This window comes from Amphiprion ocellaris, chromosome 13 (assembly GCF_022539595.1).
Source record: "Amphiprion ocellaris isolate individual 3 ecotype Okinawa chromosome 13, ASM2253959v1, whole genome shotgun sequence".
In the NCBI taxonomy this organism is placed as follows: domain Eukaryota; kingdom Metazoa; phylum Chordata; class Actinopteri; family Pomacentridae; genus Amphiprion; species Amphiprion ocellaris.
The window spans coordinates 32,052,133-32,073,723 of record NC_072778.1 but is presented as its reverse complement, the minus strand read 5'-3'; the positions used below and the strand labels follow the sequence as shown (position 1 = coordinate 32,073,723).

Sequence of the window (21,591 nt, the reverse complement as noted above, 5' to 3'; positions counted from 1 at the left end):
CACACACACACACACACACACACACACACACACACACACACACACACACACACACACACACACACACACACACACACACACACACAAGTTTACACACACGTTCACAGTTCTACATTTAACAACAGAGGGCCAGGTTCATGCCTTATTCATGCACAGCGTTGTGTTGGTGGGCTGTTGCCTGTGTAAAGTTGATTTACTCTATTAAAATATTCATGAACGGACACGTGACGCCCCCAGCCGCTGACTATTGTCCACGTTAAGACAAAAATGCACGCTCAGAGACTCACACAGACGCACAATCACTCACCTGTTCATTTCCTCCAGACAATCTGTGGCGAAGAAGAAGCTCTTGATTTTGGGATGACAGGCTTTGAAGGCACTGCAGTCAGTCAGAGAGAGGAAGACTGATTAGCATTTTTTTTGTCTGTGTGTGCGTACGTGCGTGCGTGTGTGTGTGTGCGTGCGTGCGTGTGTGTGTGTGTGTGTACGAGCGGCACGTTTGTGTGCGTTCACGTTGTGTGGGTGAACGCAAATGTGCTTAATTAGTAATTTTGGCGACATATGAGGGACACTCACAATTTCCGTCTGCACTCTATGGCTCGGTCTATTCTGAACTCGGGGAGGCTGATGAAGCCCTCAGCCTTCTCATCCTGCAGGCAGAGACAGATGGAGAGTGGTGGTACATCATCAACACACAGAACAAAATGTCATGCATACTGATATACCAATTTTATTCAAGATAGTAATACTCCAGTCAAGCATATGAACACGACATATGTTGTTTACGTTGGCTGAGATAAAGTTCTCTCCCTGCTTAACATGAAAAAAATGATGTGGTTACAACTACACTGTAAATAAAATCCACAAAATGATCATTAAAAATACAGGAACAGACTGTGAATTTACATGCCTGATGTACAATAAAATAATAATAACATTTATTTTATACTATACAAGATTTTGCAGTAAAATTAAGTGTAAAAAGTCATATTATACTTGAATACGACTTAAAATTAACAGCTTATTGTTTTTAATTATTATCATAAGTGTTTAATAACAGTGATTTATTTTTTTCAAAGGTAAATCCCTTAATTTAAAAAATTCTAAGTTTTTTGTAAAAATTACATGTAAAAACTTATTTTACACTTAATATGATCTAAAATTAACAGCAGATTCTAATAAATTGAAACTAGATTACTAATTCTTCAAAAGTAGTTTGCCATCTTTTTCATACAATTTCATTTATTAATGGCAATTTTTGTAGTATTATGCCTGATTATTTAGATTCCAACATAATTTGACCATATTTAAAGTTAACCTTGTTGTTTATACACATGTAAAACTAAATAATTACAGATTAAAAAGGAAAGAAAATACACACTATATAAAATTAAGGCTAGAAATTGTATTTTAATTCTAGAACACCACTGTATTTTTATGAGATGGCAGTGAGAGCTATTTTTTGGGGTATGAGTAGGTTCCCTTTTTCCTAATAAAGTTGCAAATATTCTAATAATTGTTGATCGAAATATCTAAAGAACATATTAAAGTTTTACAGTGGGTTTTGTCTTTGTATGAGGTCAAAATGCTTTGAATGGAACAAAAATATCAACTAGTGAGAACTGGAGAATAAAGAATAAAATTAATTGTTCAGTTCTTTGAGTAATGTCTTTAATGTGTTTGTTAAATCTGGGACATTGCAGTTTTTTGATTTTGTATGTCATAATATTTAAAGTTACACTTTACATATTGGTAATATTAATCTGCATTATATTGCTAAATGTTGGAGGGCAGAGCCACTGAAGACATTAAATAGCTGTTTACACATGATTGGTCCCCTCCATAATGAGCTGATGGACTTTTATGTGTAAATTAGTCGTGTTCGTTCATTTCTTTCCAAGTTTTACATTATCTCTGGCAACAAATTTGCATAAAGTAAAGGTGAAGATGAAAACCAGAGGCTTACATTTTGGTTGGTATACCAGTAGAGGCAAGACTCTTTGAGGATAAACCAATATTTCCTCCATTTTTGGGTGAAGTAGCCTTTAGCATCCTTCTTCTTCCACAGCCAGCCCTCACAGTCGCCGTGACCCAGATCCTTACAGGAGATTCTCCTTCGACTGGCACTAGTGAGGGAACCTGATGGAGATGACATGAAAGAACCGTTAAAATCCTGAAAGGTCTATTAAAAGCAACTGGAACTCAGTTAAGAAGAGTATTAGTAGCTGAATGTAGTGGTTCCAGTTACTAAAAATCTAAATCTAAATGTCTTCTAAGTCAGCATCAGCTTACAGTAGGACTTCTACTGTAAAAGCAGCACATAATTTGAACCCTTGAGTCCCTCCGAACTAAAGGATTTTAATCACATCTGTACCGCTGAATAATATTCAGAGCGCATTACATCAGAGACAGTGACAAATTAGGATCCTCCTTAAAAGGTAAACAATCAATTACAGCGAGTTAAATGGAGGAAAAAATAGTGGTGGCATGTGTTAGCAAAACAGTTTTTGTCTGTTTATCTATTTTCATCACGCACAGTGCATCTGGAAATAAATACATTAAAAAAAGGCTGATGTCTCAGCTGGTGTCCTTTTGATATAATTTTAAGCCTTGTCATCCTCTCACAGTGATACATCACAGTAAACTTGCCACTCTGTCGGCTTTGGAGCTCAGATATTGAGACTGAGACACAAAAACCTCTCTTTGGCAACATAAATACAGACATAAGAGTGTTGTATTATGCATGTTTTGCTGTTGTGAAGATCCTACATAAGAAGATAAAAAAACAACAGATTGCCTACCTTTACTTCTCTTTTTGGTTTTCGTTCTTAGAGAGGTGTAATGGAAAGACTAGATGGGGGAGAGGAGAAAAATATTAGGCATAATCAAGCACAGTTACTCATTTTTCCAGTGGTGTACTGCAAGGTTCAATTGGAGGTCCAATTTTATTTTCTATTTACATTGCCCAACATCATGACATATTCTTTGATTGCTATGTAGATGACACACCATCATACTTTCTTTACTTGGTTACTTTGTTTAAAGTTGTCTCTGTGATTTCTACAGTTGGGTGACACATTTTCTTGAACTCAGCACCTCAAAATCAGAATGTTTAGTCCCTCAAAACCCACCAGTCTCATTGAGAGTGGCTTTGCTCACTTGTATGCTAATGTGAAGCATCTTGACAGAACTATGGAGGCTCTAACTGATTCATATTGAAGCTTTAAAGCACAGATAAATAAGTTATCCAGTCATGAAAGCTATGTCAAAGATTCTAGATCAATGTATCGTAAAATAATGCCAGCTAACTAATCACTTGTGGTTCTGTTGACCCCGTGGAGCTCTGTGTGCTGGTAGCAAGACTATCTTTAGGAGTTTCATATTTTTTAACACTGAAGCTTTATTCCTTGCTTGATAAGCAACAAAATGAAAAAAATATAGTTTATTTCCAGTTTTCCTTGCTTTTTTCCCCTGTTGCTTGCCTTTGTATAGTGATATAATCCCAAAACAGACACTGACAAAGCCCTAAATCATTGTACTTCTTGATCTCATAAAGCTTGCAATGAGCCTACTTACTGGTTTGAGTGTTTTAATATCTATTCTTTACTTGCTTCAAGGACTGTTTAACAGCATCAGGGTTGCAGCTTAAAGAATGAGGCTACATTGTCTAATGCAACATAAGAATAGGCTACATTTAAGCAACACATTTAATGGAATACCACAGTTGTAATTATAGTCAGATCCACTAGTGCCTCAATTATGGAGCAGTGATACTGATAAGACAATTAATTTATGCATTTATACTTGTTTTGCTTTTTTTTTTGTTGTTGTTTTTTTACAACTTTCCTGCTTGCTTTGGTTATAGCAGTAGTGTTGCTTTTAGCCTGTATTATATTGTTTAAATTCCTCATATTGGTTTTTAACATAGTTTGTATCTCCACAGTACTGTGTCAGTGCTGGAGAATGTAGGGCTAGACTTGTCCATAGCATCATTCAGAAACCCTCGGCTCACTTAAAAAGTTGATAACCAGCTTCATGTGACCACTAAACCAGGCTGCGGTTGTTCGGATTAATAAAGCCTGATAACAAAAACATACTACCATACTAGTTCTGTGTCTTATTCCTTCTTGTTTTAACTTTATCTTAATTTCATCTAAGTTTTGCCTTACTTTAATTTGCCTTCTGGGTATCCTGCTTTTCTGTAATTCTTCAACATACTTGAAAATTACTGTTGTTGTTGTTGTTGTTGTTGTTGTTAGGGAGGATTACATGCACCAAGGGATCACCATTTTAACTACTAGTCCCAATAAGTGACCTATAGCTAGTGATGGAGAAGTGAAAACTGAGAATCACAGAGACTACACAAGAAAGATGCCAGGATGCTGTGAATTATATCACCTTTGCAACAACATTTAGTAACTTAAAAACACAGACGTATCTGAAAACCTTTCAATATTTCATTTAGAAGTTTAAATATTTATCAGAAAGGCAGTTCTGATCAGATCAATCCACTGTAGTTCAGTTCTATGTTGACTGTCATTTCAGTGCTCTTTTTAGCCAAGCTAACAGCTACATAAAGGCTACAGTAAAAATCAGTGGCAATGACATGATCATTTAACCTTTAGATGTTCCAGTGACTGGACCCTACACTCTTCCAGAAGTGGAAAATGACTCATATAAGAATCAATATGTTTTCATGTCATTATCGTCATTTTGGTTAAGAATAATAATTTGCATTATTGTTTGCATTATATTTTTGGCCACACAAGAATGATTTCATTACTCCACCAAGGAACGCGATAGAGTCATGTGACGATTGGCATAGGTCTGTCTGTCTGTCTGTCTGTCTGTCTGTCTGTCTGTCTGTCTGTCTGTCTGTCTGTCTGTCTGTCTGTCTGTCTGTCTGTCTGTCTGTTCACATTACTCAAAAATGGACTAACGGATTTGGATGAAATTTTTAGGGAAGGTCAGAAATGACACAAGGACCAATTGATTAGATTTTAGCAGTGATGTGGCTTATAGTCTGGATCCATGGATTTGTTAAGTATTTCTGTATTATTGCGAGATAGCTGCACAACGTCACTGTAACTATGACTACAAGTGAACACTACATCAGCTGCCTTTTGACGATCACATGATTGTGATCCTACTACAAACCGACCATTGTGGACCACAAATTTTTTAAAGATTTCATCCGTAGGAAATCATACAACAACTGAGCAGCCTTGGCAGAGTACCATGCTCTCTGAGTGCTTTTCTTGTGTTTGAAATATGTTTATTTTTTCACTTTCTAACAGATTTTGAACATTTTGATCACTGAAAAAGAAGAATGTTACACACAACAGCAATAGAAGAATGTCAACATCCACTTTGTTGACATTTTTCCACTCTTTTCTTCTAGCTGTTGCTGCTCTCCGTCCCTCCACCACATCACCTTTTGCTTGATTTTATCAGTGACAAAGAGCTTAGGGTAGTAATACAAACATTACAATTTCTTTAAAAGTATAAAAGGGTAACTTAAAAATGTAAATGGAATGATATCAAAAACATGCTTTTTGAGGAATAACTGGAAAACAAAATGAAAATAATTTTTCATTATAAAGATGTAAGAAAACAACCTCTCATTTTTCAACCACTTATGCATCTAAGAGTTAAAATAGATGTCTCATAACAAAAGAGTTATAAAGTCACTTACTTCTGTAATGTCAGCTACAGCAATATACAAAGTTCAAATGACCTACTTCAGGCTACAGCCCTTAAAAGTTGTGCTTAGGCTTTGGCAATGTTGCTGTAAATCTGCAGCAAGATCACATGCACAATAGGTTTGTGGCAAACATGCTGCAGACCTCTGGTTAACTTTGTGGGTAAGAAACAGCATGATCTATTAACTTTACCCACTTTATCCTTCACAGGGTATCAGGAGGGCTGGAGCTTTGCCACAGATCTAATTTGTGTATGAAAATATGACCGTCCTGCTCATTTGCAGCGACATTGCCAAAGGTTAACTGTAACTGTTTGCCACAAACTAAGATTGCCAAAAATGCAATCCAGGGTAAACATAAATTGATGTTTGCCACTAATGCCAAATTTGCTGCAAGAAGGTTACTAGAAGTTTTGCACTTCTGTAAACTGTGGTGGCAAACTACCAGTGAACATGTTTCCAGAAGTGGCAGTTATTGTCAGAATGGTGCTGGAAGCTACGCTTTTACCAGACCACAAATCAGAAAAACCCCTGAGTGCTCAGTTATATTAAAAATGCTTTTCATTCAGTCTTACTTTTCTCATTTCACAATCTGATTATGTGTTGTGTTTGCAAATGCATCTGACCTGCACACTAGGCACTGCGTCTGAGTAAGTACAGGTGTTAGTATTAATACTAACATAACTGAATACACCTTTCGGCTATTTATTGTGGTAACAAAGTTAAGTAAGTGTGTGTTTACAGTCAACCGAGCTGACTCAGTGAACGCGACAACTCATAGTGTGTTAGAGAACAGGCGAGGGCTAATGACTAAGACTACTTCCTGTGTCACACTAACCTAAATATGGAAATCAGTTTACTTCATTCCACTGTTATCTTTCATTTAATTATCAGAGTAATGAACGGATTTAATCTCAGGCATCTCCCCTGTTCCTGTCTGGCTTTATGTTCAGTTATTATTTGGACACAATCGACCTCCATGTAAAAGAGGATGCAGTTGCTAGGAGATTGTTTATGTGACTGAAGCCTTCATTTGCTAAATTAAAATGGGGTTAGAGGCAAAATGAAAACACACTTGAAAGATAGCATTATTTAAAACTACTATCAAGTATGCATTGATTTATGAGTAAATACACAGTCAGTCTTGCACAGCACCGAGTCTCTCCTACCTTCCTCATGGAGGCAGCTCCTGAGCTTCCTGAGCCCGAGTACCTGCAAGAAGACGGACAGGATTAAATGCGACCGCAAACAGCTCTTACAACTCCTTCTATCAATCACAGTCGTGTGTTCAAAGCGCCACAAACACAGACTCACCTGTCCGTTGTGTCTGCTCGCAGTGTGTCTGCACCTCGCTGATGGACACAGAAGGAAAAAGGACTTCGTTAAACAACACCTAAAAACCCTCCAGTATACTTTAGCTGGAAATGATCATGTCACAGTCTGTCATTGCTGTATACATCAGTTTGACTTTATGTTACCATATGTACTGAAAAACAGGTAAGTCCCATATAAAGAGGAGGAATGTTTCTATCTTTGAAACTGAAAACTCTACTTTCACATATTTTTGAAATATGAAACCTTTTACATCCATGTCATAAAGAAGAGCCGATTGCCCTTTTTACACAAATATACAGCACTGTATGATTAACAAACAGCAATATTACATTATGAGGTAATGCCTATTACTCTTTGCCACACACTGACTTACAAGGCTTTTACTACTTTTAATAATAACAACAACATGCTTTCCTTGATACCCAGATTTGATTTACATGATGAATTGCATGATTGAAAACCCAAAACACAATTCAAAAGCTCTTAAAATCAGTAAAGTACAACCACTAGACTGTATAATATGAACACCACTGAAAGATATTTTAGTATTTCATCTTTATTTTTGTTCTTATATACCATTTTTATATTTTTGTAATGACTTTGTGCTCTCTTGATGTATGCTGCTGATCCAGAGTTGCTAAACTGCCTTTCATTGTTGTTTATCAGTGACAATAAAGATGTATTCTATTCTATTCTATTCTATTCTATTCTATTCTATTCTATTCTATTCTATTCTATTCTATTCTATTCTATTCTACTCTAAAATAGCAGCTGAAGGATAAAGTATCCCAGTTAACAGCACTGTATTTACTGTAGTGTTGATGATTTGAGCTGTTACAGGTATTTTATTAACTCCATCATCTGCCGTCTACTTTTGGCTTGATTTTGTGACAACCATAATTAAGTCAGCTGTGGTGCTATAAGAATTGCTCCCCATCACCTCAAAATTTAATCAATTGTGAGCCACTATTCTAATCCTCTTAGTACAGTCCACTGAATTTGGTTGTGGTGTTTAAAAAGCATATTTTTGCTTCACACGCGGAGACACAATAGCTTGTGAACAGAATTGGTGATCCTAAGCTTTTGTGTGACAAGATTGTTCTCGTTAGAGAGTGAAGGGGCTCGCTCATTGCGTCCCAGGGGACCATTACCTCACAATTCATCCAAATTTTGCAGCACAGGGGATACCTTTGCGTGATTTCGGCCCCATTGGTAAAATATGCAAATGCTAGAAATGTTCTCGACCAGTAAGTTAACATTTTATACGCCGAAACACTGAAATTTTTGCACTGATGGAGAAAGAATCATGCAGAGATAATGAGAAAGAAACAAGCAGGTCATTAAGGTTAGCATATGCTTGTTAGTGCAGGATAGTATACTTCATAGATATGAGTCAGTGCCATGAGAAACAAGCAGCTCAGAGGGTGAGAGTTGGTGTGAGCTGCCGTGTGTGTGTGTGTGTGTGTGTGTGTGTGTGTGTGTGTGTGTGTGTGTGTGTGTTTGCGTGTTTTAAGCACAGTCTGTCAGTCGCGCTTGTAATTGGTCTAGCTGATGCTGAGTCATACACCTACTCACAGGGATTCGGGGTGTGTGCGTATGCGTGCGTGCGCGTGCCAGTGTGTGTGTTTGTTCAGAATAAACTCCTATTTAGACTCAGGCGTGTCTGAGGAGATGGGGATATTAGGATGAGTTAGGATGAGTCGTGAGATGGCTACCCTGCATACAAAAAGCTCCCCCGTGTGCCAGTGTGTGTGTCTGTGTGTGTCTGAATGCATGTATGTGTACGTCCTGGGACAAAATCTAAAAGCTACAGAGGGGCGTGTATCCATGTCACTGTCCTTCTCCTCATCGCTGATGCTGGCAGCTAAGCAATAACACTTATCATTCTCGCTCTCCTTTGTCTCCTCTACCTGACATACACACACACAACCAACAATGTGTGTGAAATCGTGAACACTACGACCTACAACCGCAAACAGTTTCCTTCAAGGAGGATCTGATATGTGCTCTGAACACATAAAAACTGTCATATGAGACAAAAACAGCGAACTCCATTACTGCAAAGAAGAAAAAATAACTTAAAGTAATTACTTTTACTAGTTGACTGGTTTGATGAGTTCTATGACAATGGTCAGGGTCAGTCATAGATCTATCTTATTAACTGATCAGTTCAATACTTTTAAGTGCTGCCATATGTGCGTGGACTGGATATAAACCAGAGAATAAGACTCAGCTGGAAATGTACAATATTTTTAGAAATCTCAAAGAATGGTGACTTTCAGTTGCCTTTCAATTATAAGAAAAGTCAATGTTTTTCTTGTCATCAACAATATAAGCGACCACGACACAATGCATTATTCTTACAGTGCCTTCTGTTTTAATTAAGTCGCTGAAGCAAATGTATCCATGCATATATTTTTATTCTGTGGAATATTACACATTTGGTGCTATAGTGAGTGGCACAGCAGTACAGGGAAAGAACTGTTGCCTCACAGCATGAATCCAGTGGTCAGCTATGGCCTTTTAGTGGAGGGTTGCTTGTTTTCCAAGTGCCTGAATATGGTATTTTCCAGGTGCTATAGCTTATTCCAGCAGTCTAAAGACATGCATGATGGGGTAATAATGTAGGTAATTCGTCCGAAGTGCCAAAACCTGCAGTTCCTTGAACGGCCACTTGGGGCTGCCTCCAAAAGCAAGTTAACCCCCATAGATCTCAATGATTACATGTGTACAAGCCTGGTACTAAAGTAGTTTCGGCATCTAAACCTAATTTCCCAGTTCGTGACAACTGTACATGGGGGGATTTTTATAGAGCTCACCTGTTGAAATTGCATCATGGCCTTAAAGTTATGCATAATCAAAATTGTGTCAGTCAGAGGCTAGTCATGACCCAGAGATGTTTGCATGGCACATTAGAGTTAAGAGGAGCAATTGTGAAAACCTACAGGGAATGTCAAGGTGTGTTCATCCATATATATATATATATATATATATATATATATATATATATATATATATATATATATATATATATATATATATATATATATATATATATATATATATATATGTATATATATATATATATATATATATATATATACATATATATGTATATATATGTATATATATAGGCTATGGTGAGCATGAATGGCTGTCTGCCTCTTTGTGGTAGCCCTGCAATGGACTGGTGGCCTTGTTCAAGGTATGTAACACCTCTCGCCCAATGCCAGCTGGGATAGAATCCAGTGCCCCTGACCCTCAGCAGGATAAAGCCAGTATAGCTAATGAATGGCTGGCTGTAGTGAGTATGTATATGATTGTGGGATTGCTGTGTGCTAATGTTTGTAGTGACGTAGAGACAAGGAAACTTCAAAAAAGTTCTGGGCCTCACCAGAAAAAACCAGAGGAAAAAGATTGTTTTTGCATTAATTTTCAACAGAATCTACTTTAACTTCACTGCACTTAGTCCACTGATGTTCAAGCTTCACTATTCCTTCATGGAAGAATGTCACATCTTGAACCTCCAGATACAACATGAGTGGTTTTATCATCACTAAAAATGGTGACCACGCAAGTTTGAACACTGAACAGAAGTCTGACAGTGCAGGTCAGGTGAGTAATGTTTATGGAGAAACTGTATAAAACCACATTTGGTTGTTTCTGCCACCTGTGCTGTGTGGACGAACACATTCTCCTGGAGCAACAGAAGCCAGCTCCAAGCTTTTCTCTCCTTTTTGCTTTGATTGCTTCAAACATTTAAGTTTTTGTGGACACTGATACAAATGGTTTGATCTTTCACAGCTATGCCCCACAATGGGAGTTATGCCCCTTGTTTCCTGCTGAGACCGAGAACTTTTGATCATATATATCCTAAAGTAGTTTGCAATTATGCATTTTTAGTTGTTTTTGGACACCAGTTGTAGTCTTTGCCACTGAGGAATAAACAATAGCAGTCTCTGAATACACAGGCGGTGGGTGCTTGTTTCTTTATCAACTGATGGTCTTTTCATGATTTGTTCCCAACGAGAAAACTAAACATTGTTATTTTACTGGCTCGAGCAAGATAGGAACTAATATACTTTACTCATGTGTAAAAAAGGGTAGCAATGCCATTTCAAAGACTGTTTACATACAGGCAAAGGTTCAGGTGGCTGGTCGAGGCGCAGCGTGGAGGACAGCATGGAGGGGCTGATGGGAAAGCTGGGGCTGCTGGGATTGCGGCTCTTGCGCCGAGAGCGTCTCGTGGAATCCCTCCGGCTTTCTCTGCTCGGACCCTCGGGCTCCTCCTCGATCACCAGGATCTTGTCGTCACTAAGGTAACGCAGCAGGGAGTTGTCTGAATCTGTGATAAAAGAGAGGGAGGGGGAGGCATAGACATCAGAGGACGGACAGGCTCGATGGAAGGGATGACAGAGAGGGCAGAGCCACAGAGGGACGAGATAGTGCCGTGGAGTCAAGGGAGAACCCCAGAGTAGAAACAGATGATGCTGAAAAGACCCTTACAGATAAAAACCTAACAGAAAGGGATAAAAGTGCCTCATGGCTGTAGTATCTGATATGAATCTGCAGCCGGGGACGTACAGCTAATCTGTTTGCAGTGATTATGTTGATTTCTCTGCTGCTAAAGCTTGTCGGTCACAGAAAGTTTTATTCAGCTTCAGACAGAGAAAACTTCTCACCTAATTTGTTTATTATCTACACATTTAAATGTGAAAAACTAAAATGTGACGGAGAGAACGAGAAGGAGACGGCAGAGAAAGGCAGACCCCCAACATTAGTATTGTGCCTTAATGTTATTCATAGACTTTCTGACGGCAGAGTGGAGCATCCTCAGTTGAATACAGATTGAGTCTCACTGCAAAACGGTGAAGCAGGTCAGAACTGGTCACACAGAAAATATCGTCACTTCTAGAGCAGCTGTATAAATGCAATTTCCTTGCATTTATGTTTATTTGTCGCTCCGTCAGATACATACCTGGCAGATATGTATCCTCACACAACCACACCACCATGGAGAACCAGAAGATGAGCTGAAATGTGTTGAGCTGGGTATGGAGCTAAAAGCCACGACACCGGTCCGACCCGATGGCGCTGTGTGTTGTGTGTGTTGGGGAGGGGGTGTGTGTTGTTGCATGTTTATGTTGTTGTGTGTGTGTACCTCGGCTCCCTCTCTTGCCCATGCTGGGTTCCTTGGCCTCGGCCATCCAGTTATATTCGGGAGGCATGGAAACGGGTCTGAGGTCACCTGGAAGCACCAATCAGCAATCAGAGAGTCGGCTATGGGGGAGGGACGGGGGAGGGGTTGCGGGTGACTGAGAGACAGCGTGGGACACATCTAGAGGGGAGGACAAGTGAGAGAAAGTGTGTGCAGGTAAGAGGGAAGACTCTCAAGGGACCACTATGACCTGCAAGGCGAGCGTCAACAATGACCTATAATTAGCACTGAATTATCATTTTGTTCTCTCTTAATTATTCTGTCTTGTACCATGCTAATGACTCACATCTCTCTTCATTTCAACCATAAAGTGCTCAACGTTTACCGTCTGACATTTTATCCGGGTGTCTGAATAAGGTGTTTTAAAATCTATTTATATGTTTCCCCCAAAAAAAATCCACAATGGACAAAAAAAAGCAGTGTGTATGTGATACCAATTCTGCAACTAGTCCAACAATGCAGTACACTGAATGTAATCAATCCTAAAATGACTCAACAGCTGCCTGATTATGTGTGATTAAATTTATTTATAAAAGTTGAGTGCATGTGTTTCTATTTCTGCTACTAGTCTCACAAGGAAGTAGGCTGAATTTAACGGATGCAAAAATGACTGAACAGCTGCCAGTGATGACACAAAATGGTGAGAATTAGTTTACCACTTACTAGTGAGTAAACTATTGTGTCTGCCTTTTAAAGTTATGGTCTTAAACGTTTGATCAGCTGATGTGCAGCCTGTTTGAGTTTAAATGTAGTTTTCAATAAACTGCCAACTTTTTGTTTTTAGTCTTTTGCTCCTGTTTTTTCTAATTGTCTTGAAGCTCTACTTACAATATGGCTATGATTTACTAGCGCGAAATAGGAATACTTGCACTTTTCCCCCCGGTCTTAAGCTCTTGTTCAGGACTGTATTATAATGAATGATATCATTAGATTATTAATAGTGACGCATCACTGTCTCAGCAGCAGGTGGAGCTACTTAAACTACTTTATATACAGTTTTATATACAGAGACAGCAAGTAAATCTGAGGGCTCCAAACATGATTAATGGGAGAAAAAAGAAGAAATTATTATTATTCATTATTGAAATGAAACCATGTGAGAACTTTAGAGGGAAAAATCACCACAAGTCGTAGACACCTGAAATATTACACCAACGGCACACTGCTTTTTAATGTTGTAAAGCATCATATAATATTTAACAATGTGTTTTATTACAAAAATTTGTATCATCCATTGTGTAAAAGCTCCATCTTAAAAGTAACTGAAGCTGTCAGATAAATATAGTGGAATAGAAAGTGGCATAAAATTGGAATTACTCAAGTAAAGTACCTCAGAAATGCAGTTGAGTAAATGAGAATGTACTGAGCTGCCTTCTGGGCAAAGTATTGCTGCGCTGTTATCTTGCATTACCTTCATGCATTATGTCTTATCTAAAATTTTCATTTAAAATATAGTATCAAACTGTTACATGAACATGTGTTGCTAAAATAGCATTGTGTTTGAGTTGTTGATTTTTTTTTTTTAAATATCTGATTTTTCTACTGCTAACATTCTTGACATAATCGTCAGAAACCTGCTAGGCAACAAAACTGCCCGTCTAAGATGTGAGGATGATTATGTTTGCATGTATATTCATGAAGGGAGTAATGTCACCTTCTGAGAGGAGGCTGGTTTGCTTTATTTAGCCTCCATGTTCTCAGGTTGTCTAACCAGAGAGGTGATGAAACAGCAGCCCTCCATGACACCCGTCTTGCACATCATGCAGCAGTCCCTTGATGGACTCACAGGAAGATACATAACAGGATGCTCTGGACGCTGTCTGGGACAAAAGGGTGGACACAGGTGCTGGGGCAGACAGCAGGGAGCTGGAGACGGTGTGTTTGGACTGACCGTTTGGCATGTGGTTTGGTGTGTTTTTTGGACGTGTGTATGCCAGATAAAGACACGAGGAAGCAGAGCCATGGAGCGAGTGATGAACAAACACATAAGGAGGAGAAAACGGTGAAAAGAAAAGGTGAGAGAACATGCTGTTCTGATAAACAAACAGGAGGATGGAGCCGCTCCTGCTCCGTAAAAAACTGCCTTCCATCTCACCATGGGTGGGGGTCTTGTCCCGTCGGCGAACCCCGGTGTTGCGGCTCCTGTCGTAGTCGGGCCCCGGCGGTCCTTCACCCTCCAGCAGGGAGAAGTACTGACCGCTGTCCTGGTCCAGGTAGTAGCTGACTGCTTCTGAACCTTTGGAGCCGGACTGGGAGCTGTAGCGGCTGATGTCGTCACATGACATCAGACCCATTTCCTCCCTGGGGAGAGCAGCAGCATCATCGCCATTATCATCATCATCACTGTCATCAGCAGGATCGTCATAATCAGCTTAATGATCATCATCAAATCATCAAACATCTGTGTGTCTGACCTGGTGCTGTAGAGTCCAGAGACAGGAGACAGGATGTAGACGTCCTGCATGCTGGGGGCGTCCATCTTGGACATGCCCAAAGTTCCTCCAGGTGTTGGGGAGGTGCTGGTGGGACTGGTGGGAACCGGCTGAAGTGGAAAAGCACAAAGGAAGAAGACTTTTTCAGCACCTTTTCATTGAGGATGGTGAGGGATCTCAGTGCACAACCTGCTGAAACTTGAGCATTAGATGTTTTCACAGACAAAAGCAGACAAGCGCACAGTTTAGGGTGTTACAACCTTTTGCTTGTGATACCTGCCTTGTACTGCAGCCGGCATTTGTTTAAACGCTGAATCACAAACAAGAGAGTTTGCCATGTTGTGTGTGTGTTTCTATTTTAAATACCTGTCTGACTGAGCAGCTTCTATACTTCACAATGAATCGTTTCACTATTCTATCATTTTGCCTCAAGCCTCTTCACTCACACCGGGCTCTCCATGTCTGTTCCCATGACAACCCCATCCTCTCCCATGCTTGCTCTTTCTCTCTCCTCACCCTTCCCTCCCTCCATCTGTGGAGAAGGAGAGGATGGAGGAAGGCTGGTGTGGCCTCCTACCTCTGTCTGACTCAAGAATACGTACATCTATTTGTCATCAGGTTCTCCGTGAGGACAGGATGCCTCGCCTCTGATGTCACAGCAGCTCAGTCCAAATTTCAAATGACTTATGTTTGTTCTCAGACGCAGCAGCTGGAGTGACAAATACTCGTGCCGGCAATTTCTTCCCCTCCCCGGGGAAGGGGTTTCCAGATTTTGAAAAATTGAGTGTTTTACTGTACGTCAGAGCTCCATTTTAGAGTGAAGACGTGAGCGTGGACAGAATGGATAAACAGAGCCGGAGCGGCGGCGAGGCGGGCAGCTTTCTCATTACGGAAGCCCAGTGTTTCATCATTTCATCAGCCAGTGCATTAATCAAATTCATTTCATATTCCAAACTTTCCATCCTCTCCTCTCTCTCTCCCCCTCAATACCTCTATCCCCGGGGCCTGCCTCTATCATCCTCACTTCATGAAGGCAGCTTACAGTAAGACGGTTCACAATAAATAATGAAGACGGGGTGGAGGGAGAGAAATAGGACAAAGAGAGAGAGAGAGACCAGAGAACGAGTGTTGAGACGAGGCGGGGGAGCTGAGCAGTGTGGTGACTGGAGCCGAGAGTGAAAACAGTAATTTAGTGATTACAGCCCACTGCTCCCTGCATGGAAAAAAAGCGAGTGAGGAGGGAGTGAGGACGGGGGTAGAAGTAAAGATAGATGGATCTACCACAGCGGGTGGAAATTCAAGTCTGCTAAAACACCACTTAAACCATCTGACCCCTGCTGTGCTCACTCTAAAGTACTGAAAACCTGACTGGTCAAGCTGTCCCTCAACCAATGTTCCAACTGTCATTACATGAGCACATGGAAGCTCACTCTGCTAAACATAACACTTTAACTATGTAGAGTTTTCCAAATTACTACAAATAAAATGCTTACAGTGAAGCTGAATGCGAAAATGAATTTAAGGATTTTAACAGAACTGAATCTTTTACTTACTTTGGTTCATAGTAGGCCTTTGACACTGCACCTGATCTTCTGACATATCACAGTAGTAGGGCTGCAGAAACCTGTGAGATGTTTCAGTGTAACCTGAACTTTTGGACATGTTCTGAAAAAAGTACCTACAACGACTGGCTAGACTTGGAGAAGACAAATGCTAACTGGCTAAAATCCAAGGCGTAATTTTTTCTGCCCTCTTGATGTCCTCATCAAGTTACAGTCTCCTCTCTAACATCACCATCAACAATGTAAAATTCACCATACAGGAACCATAACAAACCTTCTCTATTATTTCCTGTGTGCTCATAGAACTGGAATTATGTCTAGTAACAACTGTATTAGTTTTGATACAGTCTGGGTTAACCTAAGCTGCTGTATCCTTCACTACAATGGAACACAAGGCCTTAAAGCCCCAAACACGTAGATGTTCTTACCACCTTGCACCTGGAAAGTCACCTAATGGCTCAGTTCAGTGTTAGACACTGATCTAGTGATTTTGGCATGTAACTGTGTCTTTTGCACTCTGGGATGTTTCTGAACCAATATTGGTTCAGGCATTGGAATGTAAAACTCATTCCCTAAATCGCTTCACACAACTCAAAGTGCCATCGCTTGTGTGCACCTATATGATTTTGTAACTGCATGCAGTTCAGAATTGTGCTGCGTTGAAAGTGATGCAGAAATGTTACAGGTCTGACCTGGTAAGATTACCAGCCCAATTTATGCAGCAAAGTAGGCACTGTCCTCAGACATGGAGTATGTTCAGGTGCTGTCAGAATAATGGACACAAGTGAATGTCTTTATATTGTGTTCTACATATTTTTGTGTGTGTGTGTGAAAGTGCACAACACCAGGACCCTAAAACTGAGGCAGCCAAATGGAATTCAGCTAGTATTTATACCTGTGCTTTTCGTCCTGTGTTTTGTATAAATGTTGGTGAGAAAGCCTGCTGAATCAAATATGAGAATAAATTACAAATTTTGGACTAATACTGCAGTTTGTAAGCCATGAAAGTATCAGTTAGTTTAACCTATAAGATCATGCCATTTGTTTAGATCTGAAAAACACATTTGCAATTGTTTGGTACTTATAAAGTGACATACAGTCTGATACACATAAGCTAAAGATAACTATAGGGGCAAATCAGATAATAAAGCTTTTGGTTAGCTAGTAGGAATTTAGTATTCTGCATTAAAATCACAAATCTGAAGAAGAGCAAAGTTTAGGTTTGTTAACATCTGCATATCCATTATCTATACGCTTAATCCTCATCAGGGTCATGGTGGGGCTGGAGTCTATCCCAGCTGACGTTCACCTGGACAGGTCACCAGTATATCACAGGGACACATATACAGACAAACAATCACTCTCACATTCACACCTACAGGCAATTTAGAATGATCAATTAACCTCAGCATGCTTTTGGACTGTGGGAGGAAGCCGGAGTACCTGGAGAAAACCCACGCTGCACAGGGAGAACATGCAAACTCCACACAGAAAGATCTCAGGCCCAAGCTGGGACATGAACCAGGGATCTTCTAGCTGTGAGGCGATGGTGCTAGCCATCAAGCCCCTGTGCAACCCACATCTGCTTATGCAAAATAGTTTTCATTTCAGTTTAGGTCTGATTTTCCATCCAGTACGTAAATCCAACTGAGTTTGTCACTAAGAATGACATTTGAAAATACTGTCTATTATGTAGCTACATAAAATATGTGGTCAAACACATGTTTTTGTCCACTGTTTTTTCCCCTGTCTCAGTAAATGACTTTAATAACCACAGTCACTAAACCATACACTGACAGGGATTTTCCTGCATAGAAGAATTTTTGGTGTCTTAACACAGTGACATTAAGGGGACTATAATAACTTACTTTATTGACAGATTCATACTACTCTCACATGTGTGCGCTTATTAACTTAAACAGCCAGTAGACAGTTAGCTTAGCTCTGCTTTCACCTCCTATGCTAAGCTAAGCTAACTGGCTCCTGGTTCAGACAGAAAGCAAAAAGGGTTTAATTCCCAAAATGTTCAGCTGCACCTTGAAAATAACAATAAGTGTTTTATACTACTGCACATCAGTTATTTTTTGACATTGGGTGTAGCAGGTGTTGACAAATCAGTTTCACCTGAGAGGGTCCATTTAGTAGCTGTTCTCCAGCTTTCAGTCATATCACTTGATCTTCAATAGCGTTTTTCTAGTTTTAAAATGTAAGCACTTTCAGGACTTCTCGTTCAGGTTGGCTTAAAAGCTAAGCTTCAAATGCCATCCATAATAAATGCACCTTCAAGTGGGATTGTTTAATTGTTTATTACATATATTTACTGTTATGTATATCTAGTCATTACAGCAAAGATTTCTGATCAAATAGTCCAATTCTAATATATAGTATAAACATAGAATCTGTAATAATAAACAAAATATGTCATAGTGTACAAATCCTATCCACCTAACACAATGTACCACAAGAATGAACTGTAATTTGTAAAAAGGAGCAACTCCTCACTCACTCAGTCGACCTATTAATAATACATTATAATAGATGTGGCCTAAAATAGCCTGTATTTAGCTTGTATGCATAAACATATAAGAGATTTATGAAAGTGGGGTCTCTGTGTGTCACGTGTGTGACCGGTGCAGTGACCTGTGATGTGGATGCTGATGAGGCTTTCAGTAACACAGCAGCACAGCATACATGTAACATGCATCGCCACTGTAATCCTCCTCTTCTTTATTAAAATCATCACCGGCATTTTTATAATTACAGTGCATCATGAGATTGCTTTTACTTCATCCTACTGTAGACAAAACAGACACACGGAGGGAGAGGCTGAGAGAGAGAGAGAGATGTGTCATTATTTAGCAGAATAAAAGAGCTTGCCATGGAGGGATCTGGGCCTGGAATCACATGATAATTTGCAGAGATAAATTGTTTCCTTTGTGGATTCAGTTATAATCCAGCTGAACGTTTGCCACATTTGAGCTAAACTTCACAGCCGTGCAAATTCATCCTCCAAAACTGGGCTTAGAGGTATGAGTGCGCATGTGTTTTCTATGTGCTGCTTGTTTTGCCAGTGTGCACGTACAGTATGCATCCAAGGCCGAGCTCACAGAGTGCAGTGACCCAGTTCCTTCGCCTCTCAAAAGAGCAACGGGACTGATAACAAGAAACATCTCTCTGCATGTGTGCACAAACATGCTTGCTTCGACACACAGATGGACAAGCATGCATAAGGCCGTGCTCGGCAACGTGCGCACACCCGCCTTCCAACACACACAGTCACACAAAGACACACAACAGGCTGTTTAGCAAGATATTTTGGATTCAGTGAATTATCTCCAGTATTTGCTGAGTAGCGGCTCTTGTTTCAGAGCCAGTGGAGCTGCCTGTAGTTGCTTATGAATAATTAAGAGCTCCAGTCTTTCCGAGAGAGAACAAAACTAAAACACTCCTTTCTTCTCCTCTCCCACAGATATCGCTGTGCTCTGATCTGGGTGCTCACGGCGCGTTTTGTGTCTTAGCGGTCCATCAGGGAAGAATTCCCACAATCCTCTGCTGTGGCACACAGCAAATATAACAATAAGCTCCTGGTAACAACTCAGGGCAACCGTAACGAGGCAGCAACCTGGAGACAAGAACCGTCTTCTAGCTTGTTAAAGATGGTGATGAAGCTGCAGCTAACTCGAGACTTTTAATAGCTTCTAGGGCCATTATACAAACCATATCTACAAAACACTCTCTGCCATGTGAGCATTCTCTCACGTGCTAAATATTCCATTTGTATGCTCACAGATGTGAAGAAACAACAGAACCACAAGAAAATAATTGCTTGGAAATGAACAGGCTTGCTGGAAGAGGATTTAGAAAAAAACTGAGAGAAATAAAAAGGAAAAGGCTACAGAGCAGCTGAGCAGTGAACTGAGATCAAAGCATGCATGTAGCATGTAAATGAATTAGCCCAATGCCATGTTAAAAATAGCAGCCGCGAAACACAGGAGCCTGACAAGACAGTCGCCGCTTCACAAAGCACTCAGGCAGAATCAGAGTAGCCTCCGCCTCACCCCTCCGTCCGTCTCGGCACAACTTGTTCTTTCGGCGCAACCGAAATTGTTGAATGATATTTCTGGGCTGCGAGTGACGGATTTACAAAGTAGTTGCCCTTAAGTGAAATGTGTACACCCACTGTGAGATGTAAGCCTTCAAAAAAAAAAAGAAAAAAGGCATTCCACCTTTTAGATGTATGGTACATTAAAAAAATTCTCTCTTTTGAAAAGATGTTCTTGGGGGCAAAGGTTGAATGACAGAGGACCTAAGCCTCAGCAAATATGAACGTGTGCAGGAGTATATCTTGACCCCTTGGTGACCTTCTGTTGCTCTATACATCTAAATCATTCACACACTGCAGAAGTGCAGTGCAGATTTAACTACTTTCTCTCCCTACTTTCCCTCCTTCACTATCGCAATTTCAAGTTTTAAAAAAATCTGCTTCTGGTGGAGGTTTAGCTACCAGCACATTTATGAATGACTTTGAACTGTGCCAGCAGCATGGCAGGCGTTAAAAATAAGAGATTTGCTGAACACTCAACAGGAGCATTGATGCGAGGTCAATCAGTGGATAAGTTTCCTTTGAAAACATTGTTTAAATGTCAGTAGGAGAATACAGAGTGTGGGCAGAAAAAAGGGGAGTGAGTCAAAGAAGAGGTGCTGGACAGTTTACTGCATGTAGCGCTAAAATCGTTCTATCTCCAGTTTAGAACTGTGAGTACATGAAGTGATAAATATGTGCAGAAGAGAACTCATGCCTGAGGCCCACGTTTTAATTTCTTGCATCCTTGGTGTTTGGAACTGAGATCAGAGTCAGTATGTGAGGAAAGAATGCAACCATGTGTGGTGCTGGTTGTTACCTGCAGGCCCAGCGGTTTCCAGCGGACGTTCCTGAGCAGAGCCGGCGTGGAGCTCAGGGTGTTCTGGGGCCTTTTCTTCAGCGTGAGGATGACTCCGCATGGGTCCTCTCTCAGAGCATTCACCAGGTTCTTCAGCTGCCAGCCCACCTGAGGAGCACACACACCGGGCTGCCGAAACAACTGCTGTAAACCAGCACACATGCATGCTGTGTAGAAGGCGCTGAGAGCAACCGGATCTGCTGAGGAAAACCACCACGCACAAGTCCTGCACTTAATGTTAAGAGTTGCTGCAAACCACCACACACACGGAGGTTGGTACTACCTGTCCACAACAGCACATGATACTGTTGATCTATTCTTCACCATTATTTGACAGAGATAGTAGAAAAATGATAGAAAATAAAAGAGAAAGAGATGCATCAAGGTCTCTAGCTCTACTCTC

The 21,591-nt window shown here is 40.3% G+C and overlaps 1 protein-coding gene across 5 annotated transcripts in view; it reads right to left on the bottom strand.

Moving 5' to 3' along the window:
• The window catches only part of si:ch211-26b3.4 (connector enhancer of kinase suppressor of ras 2), a 79,415-nt gene that overhangs the window by 11,964 nt on the left and 45,860 nt on the right, over positions 1-21,591 (bottom strand). For 4 of the 5 annotated variants that reach the window (XM_055016627.1, XM_055016628.1, XM_055016626.1 and 1 more), the window contains 11 exons: positions 21,150-21,296; positions 14,669-14,796; positions 14,350-14,555; positions 12,198-12,284; positions 11,173-11,381; positions 7,016-7,053; positions 6,871-6,913; positions 2,802-2,850; positions 1,967-2,139; positions 577-650; positions 308-379 (listed from right to left, as the gene is read on the bottom strand). In XM_055016627.1, the coding sequence (XP_054872602.1) occupies positions 308-379; positions 577-650; positions 1,967-2,139; positions 2,802-2,850; positions 6,871-6,913; positions 7,016-7,053; positions 11,173-11,381; positions 12,198-12,284; positions 14,350-14,555; positions 14,669-14,796; positions 21,150-21,296 (1,226 nt within the window). The remainder of the gene's footprint in view (positions 1-307; positions 380-576; positions 651-1,966; positions 2,140-2,801; positions 2,851-6,870; positions 6,914-7,015; positions 7,054-11,172; positions 11,382-12,197; positions 12,285-14,349; positions 14,556-14,668; positions 14,797-21,149; positions 21,297-21,591) is intronic. The other variant, XM_055016629.1, reaches the window with a different exon arrangement.